Source organism: Lactuca virosa, chromosome 3, assembly GCF_052849685.1.
Source record: "Lactuca virosa cultivar CGN04683 chromosome 3, Lactuca_virosa_CGN04683_v6, whole genome shotgun sequence".
Taxonomy (NCBI): Eukaryota; Viridiplantae; Streptophyta; class Magnoliopsida; order Asterales; family Asteraceae; genus Lactuca; species Lactuca virosa.
The window spans coordinates 57,301,548-57,320,728 of record NC_136428.1 but is presented as its reverse complement, the minus strand read 5'-3'; the positions used below and the strand labels follow the sequence as shown (position 1 = coordinate 57,320,728).

Below are 19,181 nucleotides of genomic sequence, written 5' to 3'. Positions count from 1 at the left end.
CTTTAAGCTCTATGTTGCTCATGGTTTAGAGAGAAATGGAGAAGATTTTTGGAACAAAAACTTGAACCATATTCATGTAAGAGACCCTCTATTTATAACCCCATCCAAGCATGGCCTCTTGAATATTATATTTAAAAGTACGGGCTATAAAGGGAGGCATGGGGAACATTATGATGGAGGTTGACAAGCAACCTCTTGTTGGGTTTTATATACTACAACATCCTATGGTGCACATACAAACCTAAATGCCTTGGATCTATGTTTTCTCTAATTATACATGCAATATGGTTTCCAAAGCATTAAGCCTGCAACTAGCATACAATTTACATAAACAACATAAAATACTAGTTAGGAGTTTACCTCTTTATGTAGCTTGTAGAACTTGTTGTATTTGGCCTTTAAGAACTTAGTGCCCCAAATGTTGCACCTCAAATGGTTCACAACACACCTTAGACAAAGGATGACTTTTGAGAGAGTTTATGCACACTAAAATCAGTTATGGCTCTCCAAGAACACTCTAGTAAAACTTATGCCACCAATTTTAGGCTATAGGGTGTCATATATATAGTGTAGGAATCCAAGAGTCATGGTTAAACCCTAATCCATACACTTGAGCTTATTATCCATGATCCATGATTCAAGTGGGCTAACTCTTTATGGATTCATCCATAAACTTAGTCCATCATGTATCATAAGCCCAAACCATATATATATATATATATATATATATATATATATATATATATATATATATATAACTAATTTACATAATTAGTCACTATTAATTTAATTAGTCTCTTTTGATCACTAAATTAATTCCAAATTAATTCTTGATCAATACTAATTAAATCATATGATTTCATATTAATATATTAGAACTTATAATATATTAATAAATCATAAATAACCTCTTCTCAAAATTCCATCCTATCAAACCGTTGTGGTGATATGCAACCCAAATGGACCATGCTACTCTCGGGTCAAGTACATACCAATTATATTTATGGGCTTAGACACCTAATCCAACACCTCCATGCTCCTTACAACTTTCGGCCATATGGGCTTTATTATATAAATGATGTTTACTAGTCCTTTAACCATGATAGAGTAAGCCTTTGATTTAATCATGGTTAACCAAAGTGTCCAAAACTTTGTACATGAATTATTATATGATACCTTATCATATAAAGACTATTTTTCTAGTTCTTACAATATTGTTTTCATAGAAGAATAATTTTTCTCTAATTAAATACAAGAGTTGAATTTATTTATTAATATCAAATATATAATAAATATTCAATAAGTACCAACTTGATTAAGGTGTGAACCTATAGTATTATATGTCATGAGCAATGTCACTCAATAATGATTCTTGGGCATATAGATCCAACAATCTCCCACTTGCACAAGATTCATTAAAGATTGACATAGACAGTAGCTGACATCTAGCAATGGGCTACTGCCCCTAATAACACACGAAGGGGTGCCATCAATCAACATCCAATTCCAGGAGCTCACTAGCTACAATTGAAGTATAAGGTAAGTGTATCAATAATCTATTTGTTACATACATCATGTTGGATATGAGACATGGAACATGATCATTCTCATTTGCCATCCAACTTATAAAAAAGGCGCCTTAGATGTCTAACTCTCAACACATAAGAGGAACAAATCCCATCTTGACTACATACATACTCTCATATAGTTCATTCTCTACCCAACGAAGGCTTTTATAACTGCACGGTTACGAACAACGTTTAACCATGTCAAAGTATAACCATCCCCATACTTGAGTTCTCCAATATGTATCTCAGGTCAAAAGACATAAAGATATTTACTTGTGATCAAGATTCACTTATGATATCGATCCATGAAGTGATTCTTGATGCGGGTCATTTCCAATAGTTGTTCTCAAACAAGTACATATGAGTTTGGATGCAACACCTTGTTATTTTACCTCTTGAAATCAACCAAGCCGATTCATATTAGTCTTAACTCACAGTTTCTCCCGCAACAGTGACTAACTATGGACAAATTTTGAATAATTACATTATTCAAGGATTTAATAACATGCTAATATAGAACACAATAATATTCAACACAAAAGTGATCTCATATTAAGAGAGATTACATATCATTGTTACATAGTTCTAAATATCCAGATATTAGTCAACTACAGATTTAAATCCAATCACTAGCTAATCGTAGACCAATTCCTTTTGCATGACTCTCAAACTTGATTTGAGGTAGAGCCTTTGTAAACGGATATGCTAGATTATCATATGTATGAATCTTTTCAATGCGTACATTTCCCAATTCTAATTCTTGACGAATGAAATTGAATTTTCATTAAATGTATCTAGTCTTGTTAGTAACCATCAGATCTCTTGCAATAGCGATGGCACCAGTGTTGTCGCAAAGCATCTCAATGGAATTTTTGATGCTTGGAACAACATCCAGATCACCGATGAATTTCTTCATCCAATCAACTTCTTGAGCCGCTTCACACGCAGCTATGTACTCTGATTCTGTTGTAGAGAGTGCAACCACTTCTTGCTTTGAACTCTTCCAGGCAATGGCTCCTCCATTAAGTGTGAACACATATACCGACTGTGATCGTGAGTTATCTCGATCAGTGTTGAAACCAGCGTCAGTGTAACATCTTACAGTAAGCTCTTCTTCAACTCCTCCATAGACCAGAAACATATCTTTAGTTCTTCTTAAGTACTTAAGTATGTTCTTAACACCCACCCAATGCTTTTAGCCAGGATTAGCTTGATATCTACTAGTTATACTAATAGCATAAGCTACATCTGGCCTTGTACATGTCATAGCATACATAATTGAACCTACTGCTGAAGCATACGGTATGCGTTTCATTCTTTTGATCTCATCCTCAGTACTAGGGATGTTAGCCTTAGAAAGAATGGTACCAGACACTATGGGAGCAATTCCTCGTTTTGAGTTATCCATTGAAAAACGTTTTAAGATTTTGTCAATGTATGTACTATGACTCAAACCAATGAGTCTTTGGGATCTATCTCTATAGATCCTAAGACCGAGTATGTATGCAACATCCCCTAGATCTTTCATTTGAAAGGACTTACTAAGGTAGGCCTTAGTCTCCTTCAATGTCGGGATATCTTTCCCGATCAATAATATGTCATCAACATATAGAATTAGAAAAACAATATGGCTCCTACTTGCTTTGATGTATACACATGGTTCATCGGGACTTTCTGAAAAACCAAACCTTTTGATGTTTTCGTCAAAACGATAATACTAGGCCCTAGATGCTTGTTTCAATCCATAAATGGACTTCTTTAGTTTACACACCTTCTTTAGGTTATCTGGTTTGACAAAACCTTCAGGTTGTTCCATATAAACATCTTCCTCAATATATCTGTTGAGGAAAGCGGTTTTGACATCCATTTGCCATATCTCATAGTCATAATATGCAGCTATGGCCATGATAATACTAATAGATTTAATATTAGCTACTAGAGAGAAAGTATCTTCATAGTCAACATCTTGAATTTAAGCATATCCTTTCGCGACAAGTCGTGCTTTGAAAGTTTGTACATTTCCGTCCATGTCGATCTTCTTCTTGAAGATCCACTTGCTTCCAACAGTCCTACTGTTAGGAGGTAAGTCAACCAAGTCCCATACTTGATTGTCATTCATGGATTGAATTTCAGTTCTCATGGCTTCAAGCCATTTATCAGACTCTGGTTCTGCAGTAGCAACCTTGTAATTGATGGGCTCACATTGATCCATCAAGAAGACTTCCTCTTTAGGAATGACAACAAAATTTTCAGGTTCCTGACGAGTTCTACTGGAACGTCGTACAGTTGGTGTGGTTTCCGACATCTGAACGATAATTTCAGGTTCAACAGTGCTTTGTTGATTATCATTCTCAACTAAAGGTTGTGTCTCTCGAATTTCTTCGAGGTCAATGGGGCTCCCACTTACTTTCTGCGAGATAAAGTCAGTTTCAAGAAATAGTTCTTTACGGGCTATGAACACGCGGTTCTCATCTTTCCAAAAGAAGTAATAACCCACAGTTTCTTTTGGGTGTCCCACAAAGATAAACTTATGAGATCTACGGTCAAGCTTATCAGAAGTTTCTCTTTTAACATATGCTTCACAACTCCATATCTTTAAGAAAGACATTGATGGAACCTTTCCATGCCATAACTCGTAGGGAGTCTTACTAACCTTTCTAGTTGGGACCATGTTTATAATTCAGGCTGCGGTTTCAAGGGCATAACCCCAAAATGAATGAGGAAGGAAAGTATAACTCATCATTGATCGCACCATATCTAGTAGAGTACAGTTTCTCCTTTCTGAGACACCATTATGTTGAGGTGTTCCCGGTGGAGTGAGTTGTGACACTACGCTACAATTCTTCAGATGTTCATCAAACTCATAGCTCAGATATTCACCACCACGATCTGATCGTATGGACTTAATCCTTTTACCAAGCTGATTCTGTACTTCATTTTGGAAAACCTTGAAGACATCGAATGCTTCATATTTGTGTTTTATGAGATATACATATCTAAATCTACTATAATCATCAGTAAATGTAATGAAGTATCTTTCCGCTTCTGGTCATTGTTCTAAAAGGTCCACATACATCAATGTGTATGAGTCCTAATAGATCCGAAGCTCTTTCACCAACACCGGTAAAAGGAGCTTTGGTCATCTTGCCACATGGACATGATTCACATACATCAAAAGAATCTGAGCCTGTTGACTCTAAGATCCCATCCTTTTGGAGCTTAGCAATGCGAGTTTTACTTATGTTCCCAAGTCGATAATGCCATAAATAAGTTTTATTTGAGTCTAACTTTGTTTTCTTATTTAAGTTGAACATTGAATTATCCTTTGTGTATGAACCATTTAAATCAATTTCGTATATTCCATTTTTGGGACTAGCCTCAAAATAGAACACATTATCTTTAAACACATAAATGTTTTCAGACTCAAAGTAAAACTTATAACAAAAACCTCGTTCATACAAGCGAGAAGTAGAGATAATATTCCTAGTTATACTAGGTACATAACAAAAATTGTTCAAAATAAGATTAAGGTCATTTAGAAGCAAAATATGATATTGTCCTATGGCTTTGACAGCTACTCGATTGCCATTGCCAACATGAAGTTCCAAATCGCCATCTTTTAGTTCTCTAACATTCCTTAGTCCCTGCAAATCATTGCAGATGTTAGTACCACTTCCAGTATCGAATACCCAAGAGTTAGTACAGAATGCATGTAATTCAATCACATATATACCTGAGGTGCCAACTTGGTTGGATTTGATCTTCTTAAGTTCCTCTAAGTATTTAGGACAGTTGCGCTTCCAGTGTCCCTTTTCATTGCAGTGAAAGAAATCAGCATCAGCAGCAGGTTTGGGTTTAGGAGTTGAGTTAGAGGAAGGAGGCTTCCTTTTACCCTTTCCATTGCCCTTGCCTTTCTTGGCAACTTTGCCTTTCCCTTTACCAGTATTATTACCGGTTTTCTTCTTGGAGATTTGACTCTCACAGATCATCAACACTTGGTTGTTCCCAGATTTCTTGATGTTTGCCTCAACATTTTTGAGCATGTTATGAAGCTCATTAATTCTCCTCTCCCAGTCATTCATTGTGAAGTTCATCACAAATTGGTTGAATGACTTAGGCAATGAGGCTAGGATCACATCGGTCGCTAGCTCATCCCCAAATGGGAATCCGAGGCGGGCAAGTTGCTCAACATAAGCTTTCATTTTGAGTACATGTGCACTCACAGAAGATCCATCGGCCATCTTGCAACCAGTGAAAGCATTCAAGGTCTCAAACCTCTCTTTCTTAGCCTGAAAATGCTAAAAACACTTCGTGGCCCAAACCATGGACCAATTTTCCAAATTGGGCCCAAATCCTTCCGGGGCCTTTTCAACATCACTAACAGTTCAAAACCTGATGGCCCAACAGGGCCCAAGACAAACAAGCCAAACAGCTGGCCCACACCGAAGCCTAATAGTCAAAACTCCACCTGACTGAGTACGCATGGCGTACTCGGCTATGCGCTAAGCGTACAAGCGGTTTGGCTTGTACGCTGCGCGTACGGGCTTGTACGCCCAACATACTCTCCTGTTAACCCAAAATCCCAAAAGAGCTTAATCCTTTAAGATCTGAAGTTTCAACCATAGTTCTGAGTCCACTGAAGGGTCTTAATCCATAAAGTCGATTACTTGATGGCTTGCATGCCCCCAAATAAGCCTAAACTCCAAAAAAATAGCATTCTACTTCCATGAAAATGACCTTAACTTATGCATGAACACATCAAGACCTTCAAGATGGCAACTTTTTGTCTTAGGGACTCAAATAGCACAAAGGGTGGCAACCCTAAGCCTAGGAAACGGATTTGAACAATAAATTTGTTGGGTTTTGAGCATTCTAACACTCCTAAGTGTACATGAAACCCTAATAAACCTTGGATCTATGTTTTCTCTAAAATACATGCAAATAATAATTTCCAAGGTTTACATCCTAACTAGCATGGCATGAAGAACTAGAATCATAAAACACTAGAAGAATGACATACATTTTGATAGTGATTGATTGCTTGGAGTTTGAGAGCCTAGCACCAATAATGTGAATGCCTCAAGTGGAATCACAAATCACCACAAACCTTGTAACCTTGAGAGAATAATATATGTGCTCAAGAAATTAGGCCACCACTCTTGTTCACACACAACTAGTGTCATTTCAAGCATCATAAGCTCCTTTATATAGTGTGGAGGATTAGGGTTACATCCATGTAAACCCTAATACCCATGACTCTTCCTTTCCAAGGATCCATGGGTTAAAAGCTCCATGGACTATCCATGGATTCCCATGCATGCCAAGCCCATTCAAAATGAGTATTAGCCCACACTACATAAAATACAAGAGCCCATATTTAATTAGTCACCTTTTTGATCACCAAATTAATTCTAAATTAATTTATGACCAATACTAATTAAATAATATGATTTAATATTAATATATTATAACTTATAATATATTAATAAAGCATGAACGTACTATTCTCAAAAGATTATCCAAACAAATTGTTCGGGTGAAGTGCAACCCAAATGGACCATGCCGGGTCGGGTTAAGTACATCTCAAATATTGTTATGGACTTAGACACCTTATCAAACAGTCTCCCACTTGGATGAGTCTAATAACATATTTGTAGATATAACTTCAGGAACCAACCGACAATCGTAGCTCTCAAACCCTGTTGAACTATGAAGCGTCATTTTAGATAAGTGATCATATAATCCTTTGCTCTCATGATATCAGCCGGACAAATACATGGAACAATGTCTTACTTATTGTCCAACAGTTTGTTTCCCGATTTCCGATTTGTTTGACAAAGAACTTAATCGAACACATCAATTTAGTTCTGACCGGGCCCGGTACATAGGTCAAAACAAAATCATCGAGGGGCCCAGATATCGCTTCTAATCCTCCAAGGACTAGAAGGAACAGATAAACTTCGACTCATATACTTGTTTCTACTACTTGTTGAATTATACACAAAGGCATGTTTTATAACATCAAGTTACTGATGCGTTTACGTGCAATCAATGCACAACCAACTCATAGGTAACAACTCATATCTCTAGGTTTGAAGACTTATATGATATTACTGTCTCACGATCACTCGAGATAAATTCCATGAAGTGATGCAAGTGAGCGTGGGTTGAATCCAATACTCATAACTTATGAGCACTCATGAGTGTTGTAGCCATGTCCAACATCTTAGACCTCTACAACCAACTCATGACAGTCTTGATTCATATCTACTTCCAACATATGGCCGACTGTGGATGGTTTGAATAACTTAATCATTCGGAAAGAATAACCTAGTTATTATGGAAGTCAAAACATGCAAAGTGAAACACAATAATAATCGAATCCAATATGGTCTCAGAACCCTTTTGAATATAAATAAAACCACCTTTTATTTATCACCATATTTATTACACATTATTCATTGTATAATGTTTCAAATAATCAACTTAATACTTGAATAAAAACAACAGTTGTCCCATGCTCCTAGCATGTACACTTTGTTTTTCTAAAAAATAGTTATGCCATACTCCAAGTATACACACTATGTTTGTCTATGATCTTTACTTTGTGAAATAGATCAATTGAACATGATTCCAATGATGCTCATTTCACAATCCCAAATCCTTATTGTAAATGTGAAAATTCCTAATTCCTACCATTTACCAAAAATCTGTTAGATTTTAAACTTATATGCACTGATCCTTTCGTAATGATTATGCATAAGGTCACCAAAACCTTGTCATCAGTCATTACAGAGGATTCCAAAGGAGATCAATTCCATGGAAACGAAGTCTCATATTCAAAGTACATTGCTTTAAACATCCTTCTTGCATAAAAGTTTCTAACTTTCTCATAGATTCTTAATATCCAACTCCCAATATGGAAAATTTCCATATTCCCATTTTGATTATCATATCTGAACAAGAGCTACCTCTTTTCAGAATATATCCATATGGTCCTTCCAAAATTTAACACTATACTTCCAACTGTCCCTTAGCAACCAATCTTGGTGAACCTTAGATTGTCCTCGACAATTGCTTAATCATTTTAGTCATATCCGGTTCTATTCCTTTTTCCCTCTTAATGCTCTAAGAATTTTGAAAAATTTAGAACGGATAAATATTATAGCACATGTGACCGATCCTATATCCGAAGCATATGGGACACGATTCATGATGTCTCACATAAAGACCTGATACTAGATCAGTCTTTTGCTACAATATTTTTTATTTGCCATGTTTTCAAAAATCGACTATGAAGAGGGATGCCGTAATCATAATCGAATTTGAGAACGCAATATATAATGTTGAACCATTCCAACATAAAATCCATATATATATCCTTGACTAAAGATGATTGAAATGTCAATCTAAACTTTTTAAGATTGAAATGAAGTATAATCTCCTCTCCCTTAATTATAGCAAAACAACCTTTTCCAAGTGAAACTCTTGTTTTCTATAATTAACAATACTCATCATAATTGATTATGCTCCCACTAGCATAATAATTATTTAGCACAACAATTATGCTCCCACTAGCTTTGACATGTACTCTGAAATCGACTTATAGAAATCAATACTTTATTGACTTTCATCACCAAAGTTCAGACTTCTGACACGAGATGCTTCGACAAAACTTTATCTAAGCTTCTCAGACTCATACATCTTTCCTTAGATAGCTCACATGTGTGTCTAAACAATTATGAAGAGGGATGCCGTAATCATAATGTTTAGACCTGTTTGCCATTTCTCACAAGTCCATGTTAATGTGCCGGTTAACCACACACGCTCCACTAACGACTTTGAGAATGCAAACATCATAATTGCTATCTACTTAAAATCTACTTAGTGAAAGCGTTTCCTCACCATCATTTTCATGAATCGGAGAGAAACCTTATGACACTTAGATTTTATAGTGTATGAGTTTCTATCCATGTGAATTTATCAAAACCATAATCAAAAGACAAGGTTAGTGATAAATTCAGCCTTACATGGATTGAACTTGTTCAAACTTAATTTCTTGTCACCTGGTAGCACAAGGCCCACCAATGCTTCCAAGCTGTTATGCACACAGTTTAGAACTAACAAAACTCATATGCATAGTCAACTTAATAGAAACAGACACATAAACAAGAATCATGTCAACTTAATAGGTTGCAAACCTTAAGTCGTGTGCTAGTGATAAAACTCAGGTTTTACTCTTGATTAAATCTTGAAATCCTTTCAGGATCTTTAAGACTCCCACTGTCCTCTTGACATATAAGTTTCCCTAGTCAAGGACCATTCCTTTACAAAACAAATATTCAAGGGATAGTGCGGATTCTTATCAAGATAAACACTTCACACAATTGGTCTTAGTTGGTCTTTGTCTTATCCAAGACATCACAACTTACCAATTTCAAATGTACATGAGTAGAAAAAATTTTACACTACATTTGATAAGTGTTTTAAACCTTACTTTATGTCACTCAATGTTACAATCTTGGAGTATGACTCTAAGAGTTGTTTTGGAACGAAGTATGATTCATCTTTTTGATTTTAATCATTCCAACAATTCATGAATCCTCTTCTTAGCCATAAAATGCACTAAGATGTCCTTAGATGATGAATTGTGACATGGTTTCTTAATCATTAAGATGATCATAAAACAAGATACTAAAGTACTCTCCCATCTTTTCAGATTTGAGAAACCTTTTATCTTTCTGCCCAATTTGATTCTTCCCATTCGTCATGCCGTACATTGAAACTTTTCCAATGTTTCAGAATTGTACTACAACTTGTAGGTACAACCATATTTACTTAAACTTTAGTAAATCATGACAAATAGTCTTATCGATCTTTGTGGTGGACCTTGACCAGCACACACCCAGTGTATCTAATTCCTTAATCCTTCAATTGACTCACATATGCATGTGATCAATGAATTAGTCTCAATTTTACAAAGATGAAAATTCTCATTCATCATACAATACAGCTTGTATGATTCAAAGTTTCTGTCCAATTGAAGCTTGGGTGATGAGAACCTTTCCTCATTTGGTAAATTCAGACACAACCACAAATGAGAGAATCAAACTCATATTTCCATTATTGCTAGAAACATACAAACATAAATTTTCCATAAATGCCATTGCAAGGAGATATAAAATAAAGTAAAACAAAATTTTATTTATTCATAAAATGCGGAAAAACTTTTCCTTACAATGCAACTTTAAATGGAAACTATGCTATTACATATTTACTAGCAATCTATCATAACTTCTAAGTAGTAGCTCAAGAATCTGATCCTCGAACCATGCGATAGAAATCCATCTTCGTGATCAGATTCAGCACACTCTTCTTTTAACCTTCCTTTTGCTCGATCGTGCTAAACATCAAGATGCAACCTAGTCACATCATGTAATAAGAAACAACAATTAGGAACTTTAACAAAGTTAGATAGTGGACTTACCTGAAGCCGAGTCAAACATTTTGTCTCTACTTGCTTTCAAATATTTCAGGTATTCAGGGCAGCTTCGCTTCCAATGTCCCTTCTCATGACAATAAAAACATATAGACTCTTTGGGAATGGTACACGAGACAATCACAGACTTAGCCTTTCCCTTTACCTTTTGGTCAACCGGGTTGACCAAGGCCGATCCCTTTCCATTGGGAAGAGAAAGCTTTTCTGGACTTCCAATGTTACCATTGTCCATGTCCATGGAAGTTTGAGAATTAGACCTTCCATCAATATTTGCTTGACCATTGTGCCAAATCATTGCTGATTCAGCAGCAACAAGCAAATAAGAAAGATCTATTAGGGTTATGTTAGGATCTGTCATATGGTAGTCTTTAATAAACTCACTATACAACTCAGGAAGTGACTGAAGAACCCAGTCAGTAGCCAACTTCCTTGGGACAACGACACCCAACATTCTCAACCTGTCAAAGTGTGACTTCATTCCTAAGACATGAGTGCACACAGGTCTTCCATCTTTATGTTTCATTGCTAGTAGGGCTTGAGTGACCTTGAATTTTTCAAGTCTTCGAGCTTGTGGGTCAGGGAGAATAAATGGAGGATGTGGAGGTAGAGAAATATGATTTCCATGAGATTTGGGAAGATCATAGTTGTCTAAACCAGACATCTACAATGGGAGATATTCAAGTTAGTTGATTTTAAGTCCTTAATATAACACCCAATATGAAATATTAAGGCTATGACCCAACACAATATTTTATAACTTGGAAGAGGGATGCCGTAATCCAAGCTATAAAATATTTGAAGGTAGGTGAATGACGATTCACCAATTTCCACCATGAAAAACGAAATGAATTATTAGGTTTTAATTGGATTTGAAATTCCTAGATTCTTTTGAGATTCATTGAACTTTTCAATGGCATGTTTCAATCTCGATTGTGCCCTCTCAAGTTTTGTGACTGGGATGCCGAGGATCACAAAACAAGGTGTGAATAACCATGCAAACTCACTTGGTACCCTTAATATTATCACCTAATCGATGTGCCGGTTAACCACACACGCTCCACCGATCTATGATAAACATTAAGTCACCCTTCGTGATCCTTACTAGTCCAAGTTAGTGTGCCGGTTAACCACACACGCTCCACCAACGACTTGGCAAGGTACAAAGTGTGAATTGTTGGATTAATGTCTAAGTCCATAACTATATTTGGTATGTACTTGACCCGACCCGGCATGGTCCATTTGGGTTGCACTTCACCGGCACAATTTATATGGATAGTCTTTTGAGAATAGTATATTTATGATTTATATTAATATATTATAAGTTCTAATATATTAATATGCAATCATATTATTTAATTAGTATTGATCAAGAATTAATTTAGAATTAATTAAGTGATCAAAAAGAACTAATTAAATATGGACTCTTATATATATGGAATGGGCCAAGTTCATTTAGGTTGGGCTAAGCTTTCATGGATGGTGTAACATCCCGAAATTCAGGTACAACTATTTAGCCATTCTTTTATTCAAAGTGTCAAGTTAAGCCCTTAAGAGGAATTGGTAGCAAATGAGTACGCTGGGCGTACTCAAGAGTACGATGCGGGTACTCATGCGCTTATTTTGGACGCGGACTCGCCTGAGTACGCTGGGCGTACTCAGGGTTACGCTGGGCGTAATGTGTCCAGGTGCAAACCCTAATTTCTGACTTGTGCCCTATATATTGGATGCTAAGGCTCATTTCTCAGCCTCCATAGCAGTGAGTAAAACCCTAAGAGAGAACTTTTCATCGTTCTTAGTGAGTGTGTGTGATTTTGGAGCTAAAAGTGCCTTGGTGTGCTAGTGAAGAAGAAGGAGAGGAGTTTGTGGAGACTAGAGTTTGAAGTGCAAGTTTGGATCTGAGATCTACAGAGGAAGGAGCTGCATTTGGAGGCGGAGGCTAGACCTGATTTTACAGAGTTCGAGCTTTACCGAGTTACCCGAGGTGAGTCTTCTCACTATACTTTACCTAGAGTGGTAACAGAGTTATGTGACAGAGTTATTGTATGCTATCTATGTGATTTGTGGCACGACATTATTTCTATGTGATTTATGCTGTGTGTATACCAGAGTTAGGACCGAAAGATCCAAAGAGCTAGGACCAGAGGGTCCACAGAGTTAGGGCCCAAGGGCCCACAGAGTTATAGCCTCGAGTGGCTAATGTGTGTTATGTTTTATAGTTATGTGCCAGTGTATTTGTATGCTATTTATGTGTTGAGATTTATTGTGATATGTGATATGCATGATCCAGAGTTATCAGAGTTAGGACCTTGGGGTCCATAGAGTTAGGGCTAGAGAGCCCACAGAGAGTTGGGACTGGAGGGTCCCACTGAGACACACTGACCAGAGGGTCAGCAGTCATAGCCTCGAGTGGCTAATATGTGTTAGAGTGGTATTTTGGGGAACTCACTAAGCTTTATGCTTACGGTGTTATGTGTTATGTGTTTCAGGTACCAGTGGTGATCGCGGGAAGGCGCCGGCATGATCTGTACACACACCCGCAGAGTTTATTATGATTTGATCTTGGGATTTGTAGTGAGATAAAATTGATACATTGTTTTTGAAAGCAATTGTGGATGAATTTATATGGTTTTAAAAAGTGAAAAATTGTTTTGAAAATTTGGGTGTTACAAGTTGGTATCAGAGCCTTGGTTTGAGGGATTCGGATACATCTTCGAGCGTATCTGAACTCAAATTGAGGAATTGAGAGATTTTCAAAATAAAATTTGCAAAATTTTTCACAAGAGTAAAGAGTTTTGAGACAAACAGAGCAGAGCCGTGTGTACGATCAGCCAGCGCCCGAACGGTGAATTCCCAAAATACCCTTGCAATTAGTGTTATGAGATATATTATGTTATGATATGCGATGAGTTATGCTATGCATGCTAGAGTAGACTAGGTATTCTTATTAGGACTAGAGTGGCCTGATATGTGATGCCTTAGTCTAGGAGTTTTGCTGCTAGGGATACTTGAGAGTGTTTAGATAGCAGCGAGGAGTTATGAGAGAGCTGCTAGTGAGTAGCATATGGTTAAAGAGAGTAGAGTACTTGGGACTTGGGATCCAAGGAGGAGGACTTAGAGTGAATACTGATGCGGTGTGGACGGTAGTATAGGGCCCGTACTACTGAAGACACTGGAGCAGCGCGCACCCTAAATAAGAATCCATTGGGTACTCAGGAACAAGTAGGGTTGAGTTATCGAGTGCGAGTATACTCGATCGAGTCTCTGGTATCTTCATATTGTGTTTCAGAGACATCATGGTTGGAACACCGCACATGCCGGAGGGCAGCGGTATTAGCGATGAAGAGATTCGGAGTATGATTTTGACGAAATGACCGTGGCGATCCGGAGGATTGTGAGTAGCGGATCGAGGGGTGATGTCATGGTTCGAGTACCATGATTAGTAGCAGATCGAGAGGTGATGTCATGGTTCGAGTACCATGATTGGTGGCAAAATGAGAGGTGATGTCATGGTTCGAGTACCATGATTAGTAGTAGATCGAGAGGTGATGTCATGGTTCGAGTACCATGATTGGTGACAGATCGAGAGGTGATGTCATGGTTGGAGTACCATGATTAGTAGCAGATCGAGAGGTGATGTCATGGTTCGAGTACCATGATTGGTGACAGGTCGAGAAGTGATGTCATGGTTCGGGTACCATGATTGGTAGCAGATCAAGAGGTGATGTCATGGTTCGAGTACCATGATTGGTGGCAGATCGAGGGGTGATTTTGTGGTTCGATTACCATGATTTGAGGCGGGTTGAGAAGAGAGGACATGGTTCGAGTACCATGAAATGTGGCGGTGAGTGCTTCTGGTTTTGCCGGTTATTCCGCAGCGATTATCTACACCAAGGTCGGATGTGAAGGAGTATGGGCCCAGAAGGCCAGGAAGAACGAGTTTTAGTGGAGCATCCCATGATAGAGAAATCGCGTTAGCTCCAAGGGATTGTTGGTGATATGCCATTCGAGTCGCAAGAATCAGAGTAGAGTAGGGACGGTGCGTTATGGAGGGATACGGTCTGAGCTGGAGAGCCGGCCGATAGTAGATATGTCACTTCCCGTGACCCGAGTGGTGCTATTTCCGTTTCTTGTGGGGGGCGTAAGAGGTGTTGAGATTTCGGTTTCTGAGTTGGAGTGAACCCTGTGGGATCGCACTGATGGTGACTTTTTAATCAGAGTATCCGGCAGTAGGTCTTCCGCGAGGGAGTGATATAGTTTGAGCAGGTTGACAGTGGAGACTGAAATGGTCAAGGATCAGGATGCACCCTAATTGAGTATAATAGGGCAGGTGTTAGGTGCGGTATTGGGCGATCAAGAAGGGTATATCAGGGCAGTGACTCCTATTATTTCTGAGAGGTATAAGGGGTGGAAATGTGGTTTCGGCTCTTGTGATAAGGAGCATGTTGGAACGTTGGGCAAGGAGTCAAGGATGAGGAGTATGATGGTTCATTATTTCCAGATCCAGAGTTAGTGTTAACACGGGACAGTTGGGAGGTCCGGTGAGAGTATAGTGTGAGGTCCTGAATGACTAGAGGTAGTCACGATGGTAAGTTCTGAAGGTTGCATACGAGACCTTGGTATCTGGAGTTGTTTGATCCTTGTCAGAGAAATCATCAAGCGTTGCATAGCACCTTGCGGAATTAGGTGCGATGTTACTGGTGGAGACAGCATGAGGGATAGAGTGTTGGTGCACCAATTGGTGGTGGTTCGAACCCTAAGCGGGGAAGAACCGAGTATTTGAATTGAGGAATCCGCACCTGCTGCTAGAGTTACCGAGGTTCGGCCAGCGAAGGTCGAGGCACCGAAGGCTCGCGGGAGAGCTTTACAGTTGACAGCGAAGGAGTTCCGCGCATCGCCCGATGTTGTGGTTGGTACTTTTTGTGGGTTCCGTACCTGTTTTGGTGATAATTGACTCGGGAGCGAGTCGATCATTTGTGTCAATAACGTTTGGTCGGCACATCAGTAGCCGACGAGAGGCGTTGAGTTGACCTCTACGAGTTTCCATAGCGGACGAGCGAGCGGAGTATGTTATGAATGTGAGTCGAGGATGTGTACTCGAGATCTTCGGTGTTGAGTCCCCGATAGATCTGGTCCCGATATCGATGGGGGACGTGTGTGTCATAGTGGGCATGGTTGGGTTAAGCCGATTTGGGGCTGTCATAGACTGCGAGCGACAGTTGGTGACGATACGAGACCCCAGTGGGGGAGTACTTACGGTGTACAACGAGGGTAACCGATGTGGGTCGGCGTTTTGTTCAACCGCCAGAGCGAGACAGAGTTTTCAGCAAGGCTGCAGCGGGTATGTGTCCTATGTGATGGACACACGAGAGGCCGCTGGGAGGCCAAGTTCGATGGATGACGTTCCGATAGTGCGAGAGTCCCCGGATGTTTTTCCCGAGGAGTTGCCGGGTGTGCCTCCCGAGAGGCAAGTAGAGTTTCACATCGAGTTGGTTCCGGGGGCAGTGCCTATCGCCAAGGCGCCTTATCGCCTTGCGCCGCCAGAGACGCAGTAGTTATCCTCGCAGCTTCAGGAGCTACTAGGGAAGGGTGTTGTGATGTTACGGGAAGCCGTAGTACTCACTAGTCAGAGAGAGGTTGTTGTGATACTATGGGGAGCCGTAGTACTCACTAGTCAGAGAGAGGTTGTTGTGATACTATGGGGAGCCGTAGTACTCACTAGTCAGAGAGAGGTTGTTGTGATACTATGGGGAGCCGTAGTACTCACTAGTCAGAGAGAGGTTGTTGTGATACTATGGGGAGCCGTAGTACTCACTAGTCAGAGAGAGGTTGTTGTGATACTATGGGGAGCCGTAGTACTCACTAGTCAGAGAGAGGTTGTTGTGATACTACGGGGAGCCGTAGTACTCATTAGTCAGAGAGAGGTTGTTGTGATACTATGGGGAGCCGTAGTACTCACTAGTCAGTAGGAGGTTGTGGTGATGTTATGGGGAGCCGTAATACACACTAATTAGCGAGAGGTTGTTATGAGGAAGCCTTCTTGATCTGAGCATGACACAGGAGGGTTTTAGGCTTGAAAAGCCCTACGCATGAGTTTTGGGAGCCTGGTGGTCGGACCAGGGGTGAGACCGGGGTCTCCTCAATGATTGGGAATCATTACATTCTGAGTAAGTGTGGACATCCAATCCGAAGGGATTGGATAAGTAAAGTACACATGGGTTGCGGGTCCCCAAGCTATGAGTTGAATGAGTAATTGGAACGAGCGATTCCAACTACGGGCGGACCAAACTCTTGAGTTGAGTTGAGTCCTGGTGATGTGTTGTACAGACCGGACCGAAGGGTCCAACGATGAGTATCAGATGATAGAGGTCGGGGTTGAGTCGATCTCCAGTTGGGTACGAGGTTGCATTTCAGTACCGCCTACCACCCACAGACAGACGGGCAGAGCGGGCGGACGATTCGGACGCTCGAGGACATGCTTCGGGCATGTGTATTGGACTTCGGAGGAAGTTGGGACACGTATTTACCCTTGGTTGAGTTTTCCTATAACAACAGCCATCATTTGAGCATCAGTATGCCACCCTTTGAGCTGTTGTATGGGAGGAGGTGCTGGACTCCCATTTGTTGGGGTGAGGTCGGGCAGCGTGTGATGGGTAGTACAGAGATAGTACTTCAGACGACTGAGCAGATTCAGCGGGTCAGACAGAGGTTGTTGAACCACTCAGAGTCGCCAGAAGAGTTATGCGGATAGGCGACGATCCGAGCTTGAGTTCCAGGTTGGTGATTTAGTACTCATGAAGGTATCTCCTTGGAAGGGGGTGATCCGATTCAGGAAGAGGGGTAAGTTGGGACCTCGGTATATTGGTCCTTTCAGGGTGACTGCCAGGGTGGGCAGGGTAGCGTATCGTTTGGAGCTACCTACGGAGTTGAGCCAGATTCACGATACCGTCCACGTGTCTCAGTTGAGGAAGTGTATCGCTGATGAGTCGGCAGTGGTTCCGTTAGAGGACATTCAGGTGGATGCGAGCCTGAATTATGTTGAGAGACCAGTTGCGATTGTGGATCGAAGGATCAAGACTTTGAGAAACAAGGAGGTGCCATTGGTTCAAGTCCAGTGGCAACATCGGAAGGGTTCTGAAATGACCTGGGAGCCGGAGTTATAGATGCGCGAGCAGTATCCAGAGTTATTTGTTGAGTGAGACTTCAAGGGCGAAGTCTAGTTCTAGTGGGGGAGAATTGTAACATCCCGAAATTCAGGTACAACTATTTAGCCATTCTTTTATTCAAAGTGTCAAGTTAAGCCCTTAAGAGGAATTGGTAGCAAATGAGTACGCTGGGCGTACTCAAGAGTACGATGCGGGTACTCATGCGCTTATTTTGGACGCGGACTCGCCTGAGTACGCTGGGCGTACTCAGGGTTACGCTGGGCGTAATGTGTCCAGGTGCAAACCCTAATTTCTGACTTGTGCCCTATATATTGGATGCTAAGGCTCATTTCTCAGCCTCCATAGCAGTGAGTAAAACCCTAAGAGAGAACTTTTCATCGTTCTTAGTGAGTGTGTGTGATTTTGGAGCTAAAAGTGCCTTGGTGTGCTAGTGAAGAAGAAGGAGAGGAGTTTGTGGAGACTAGAGTTTGAAGTGCAAGTTTGGATCTGAGATCTACAGAGGAAGGAGCTGCATTTGGAGGCGGAGGCTAGACCTGATTTTACAGAGTTCGAGCTTTACCGAGTTACCCGAGGTGAGTCTTCTCACTATACTTTACCTAGAGTGGTAACAGAGTTATGTGACAGAGTTATTGTATGCTATCTATGTGATTTGTGGCACGACATTATTTCTATGTGATTTATGCTGTGTGTATACCAGAGTTAGGACCGGAAGATCCAAAGAGCTAGGACCAGAGGGTCCACAGAGTTAGGGCCCAAGGGCCCACAGAGTTATAGCCTCGAGTGGCTAATGTGTGTTATGTTTTATAGTTATGTGCCAGTGTATTTGTATGCTATTTATGTGTTGAGATTTATTGTGATATGTGATATGCATGATCCAGAGTTATCAGAGTTAGGACCTTGGGGTCCATAGAGTTAGGGCTAGAGAGCCCACAGAGAGTTGGGACTGGAGGG

The 19,181-nt window shown here is 40.1% G+C and overlaps 1 protein-coding gene across 1 annotated transcript; it reads right to left on the bottom strand.

Moving 5' to 3' along the window:
* Positions 1–2,352: 2,352 nt before the first annotated feature.
* LOC145163551 (secreted RxLR effector protein 161-like) lies at positions 2,353–2,709 on the bottom strand. Its single transcript, XM_079082383.1, has one exon. It carries the CDS (start codon positions 2,707–2,709, stop codon positions 2,353–2,355), a length of 357 nt encoding a protein of 118 aa, XP_078938509.1.
* Positions 2,710–19,181: the final 16,472 nt, after the last annotated feature.